Genomic DNA, 2,228 nt, shown 5'->3' on the forward strand with positions numbered 1-2,228 from the left:
GTCATACATGTAATTTGTTTTATGTCATATATGATGAAATTCATATGTTCATATGTCACATGTAATTCATATATCATATAATGTATATGATTCATATGTCTCGTGTCACCATTCTTTTCATTTTGCAATTACAAAAAAATGTATAAATGGAATTTATTTTCATTAAAATTAATTATATTAAAATGAATTTAATTTAATATTTTGCAAAAATAAAATAGATAAAATAAGTTTAACCAAAAAATGTAAAACTATATCAAATTTCAATAATGCTAAAACTGAATAAAATAGATTAATAAATATAAATGTGTAAATATAAATGTATACATATATATATATATATATATATATATATCAAATAACAATTTCGATAAAATTAAAAATTAGATTCATATAAATTTAATATTTATAAAATAAAGGAAAAAGAAAACGAAGATAATGATAATGTATTAAGAAATATATTTAAAATATATGAAATCATTAATATTAAAAATTATACTAAATTATACAAAAAAAAGAAGAAAAAATTATATTAAAATGGAAAGGAATAAATGAATTAATTTACGTGCAAAAATTAAAATTATATTATTTACAATACTAAATAATTGTTAAATTTAACTAATAAATGAATTTATTTGCAAATGAAATAACAAAAAAAAAAGAAGTAAAAAATTCTTACTTGTAATAAATTGTTCGACAAGTGAATTCTCCTTTGTTAAATTCAATTTTCTTAAACCAATCGTAAGTTCCTCAATTTCTTTCCCATTTAATTGCTTTTTTTAGTAACATTTTGTTGTTCTTTACTAATAATAATAGATTTACGTAATGGTGTATTATTAAATCCATTACTCGAATTATCATTATTTCTTTTTCCACTTCCACCTCCACCTCCTCCTCCACCACCACCTCCACCACCACCTCCTCCTCCTCCTCCTCCTATTGTTGCTATTCCATGTTGCATATCACCACCACTGATACCAGTTACACCAGTGGTTTCATCCATTCGAAGTAACGATGTTGATGAATTTATTGCACCACTACTACTATTACTACTACTACTACTACTACTACTACCACCACTACCACCACCACCACCACCACTACCAACACCAAATTTCTTCAAATGTTGCTTGAAAGTAGTTGCTTGTGATTGATGATGCTGATGTTGATATTGTTGTTGATGATGATGATGATATTGTGATTGCTGCTGTTGTTGTTGATGATGATGATGATTAGAAGGAGATATAGTTTCACCTAGATGAAGATGTCGACTTGATGTCGAATTCGGGGACTTTGTCGATGCCTGCACACATAAATAGCAACAACAGCAAAATAAAAAAGAGAAAAGATAATTCAAGAAATTAATCGAAATTAATTTTTTTTTCTTTTGTCCAGTAAATCGATTAAATTTTATAATTATTACATTTGTATTTAATTATAAATTAATTTAATTGCAGTTGTAAAACTTTACGACAATTTGATAATAATTTCATTTAAAAATTGTTTATTGTCTTCAAGAAATTATCCATTTGTTATTATAAATTAGAAATGATCGAATTGTCATTAGCTGTATAGATAGTAGGGAGAAAAAAAAAAAATGAACTAATAACAACGATGATGTTCAAAAAAATATATGATGATAACGATGATGATAGCGATGATGATGATGATAATAATGATGTTAGTGCTGACGACGATGATTACAAGAACAAATAACTTAATAAATCATATGATAATCGTTTACTTTTTAGAATTTTAGATTGCAAGATATTATCAGATGTTTACTAATATCATTTTTTATTTACCAAAAAAATTTGTCATTTTTCATTTATCATCATGTTAATATTAAAAGTTGTTTTTTTTTAACCATAATACAGATAAATATTAGATAAAACTTAGATATATTCAATTAGGTAATGGAACATACTCTTATTTAGGAAAGCTTATGATAATGAAATGATTTTCAATCTATTTGTGTTGATAAATTATAGTATGATAAAAGTATAGAATATAGAATGATAAAAGTATAGAATTTAAAAAATATATAGAATGATTAAAGTATAGAATCTTTAAAAAAAATATGGAATGATAAAAGTATAGAATATAGAATGATAAAAGCATAGAATTTAAAAAAATATATAGAATGATTAAAGTATAGAATTTTAAAAAAATATAGAATAATAAAAGTAGAAAATTTTAAAAATATACAGAATGACTAAAGTATAGAATTT

At 23.2% G+C, this 2,228-nt stretch overlaps 1 protein-coding gene across 1 annotated transcript; it reads right to left on the minus strand.

Annotated features, from left to right (window-relative positions):
- Positions 1-763: 763 nt before the first annotated feature.
- On the minus strand, positions 764-1,490 carry LOAG_17420 (hypothetical protein; the record flags this gene model as incomplete). The annotated part of the gene is made up of 2 exons (XM_020450083.1): positions 764-1,300; positions 1,464-1,490. The coding sequence occupies 2 exons, from the start codon at positions 1,488-1,490 to the stop codon at positions 764-766; spliced, it is 564 nt and encodes a 187-aa protein (XP_020306289.1).
- Between the last annotated feature and the right edge of the window lie 738 nt (positions 1,491-2,228).

Source organism: Loa loa, assembly GCF_000183805.2.
Source record: "Loa loa unplaced genomic scaffold supercont3.73, whole genome shotgun sequence".
Lineage (NCBI taxonomy): Eukaryota > Metazoa > Nematoda > Chromadorea > Rhabditida > Onchocercidae > Loa > Loa loa.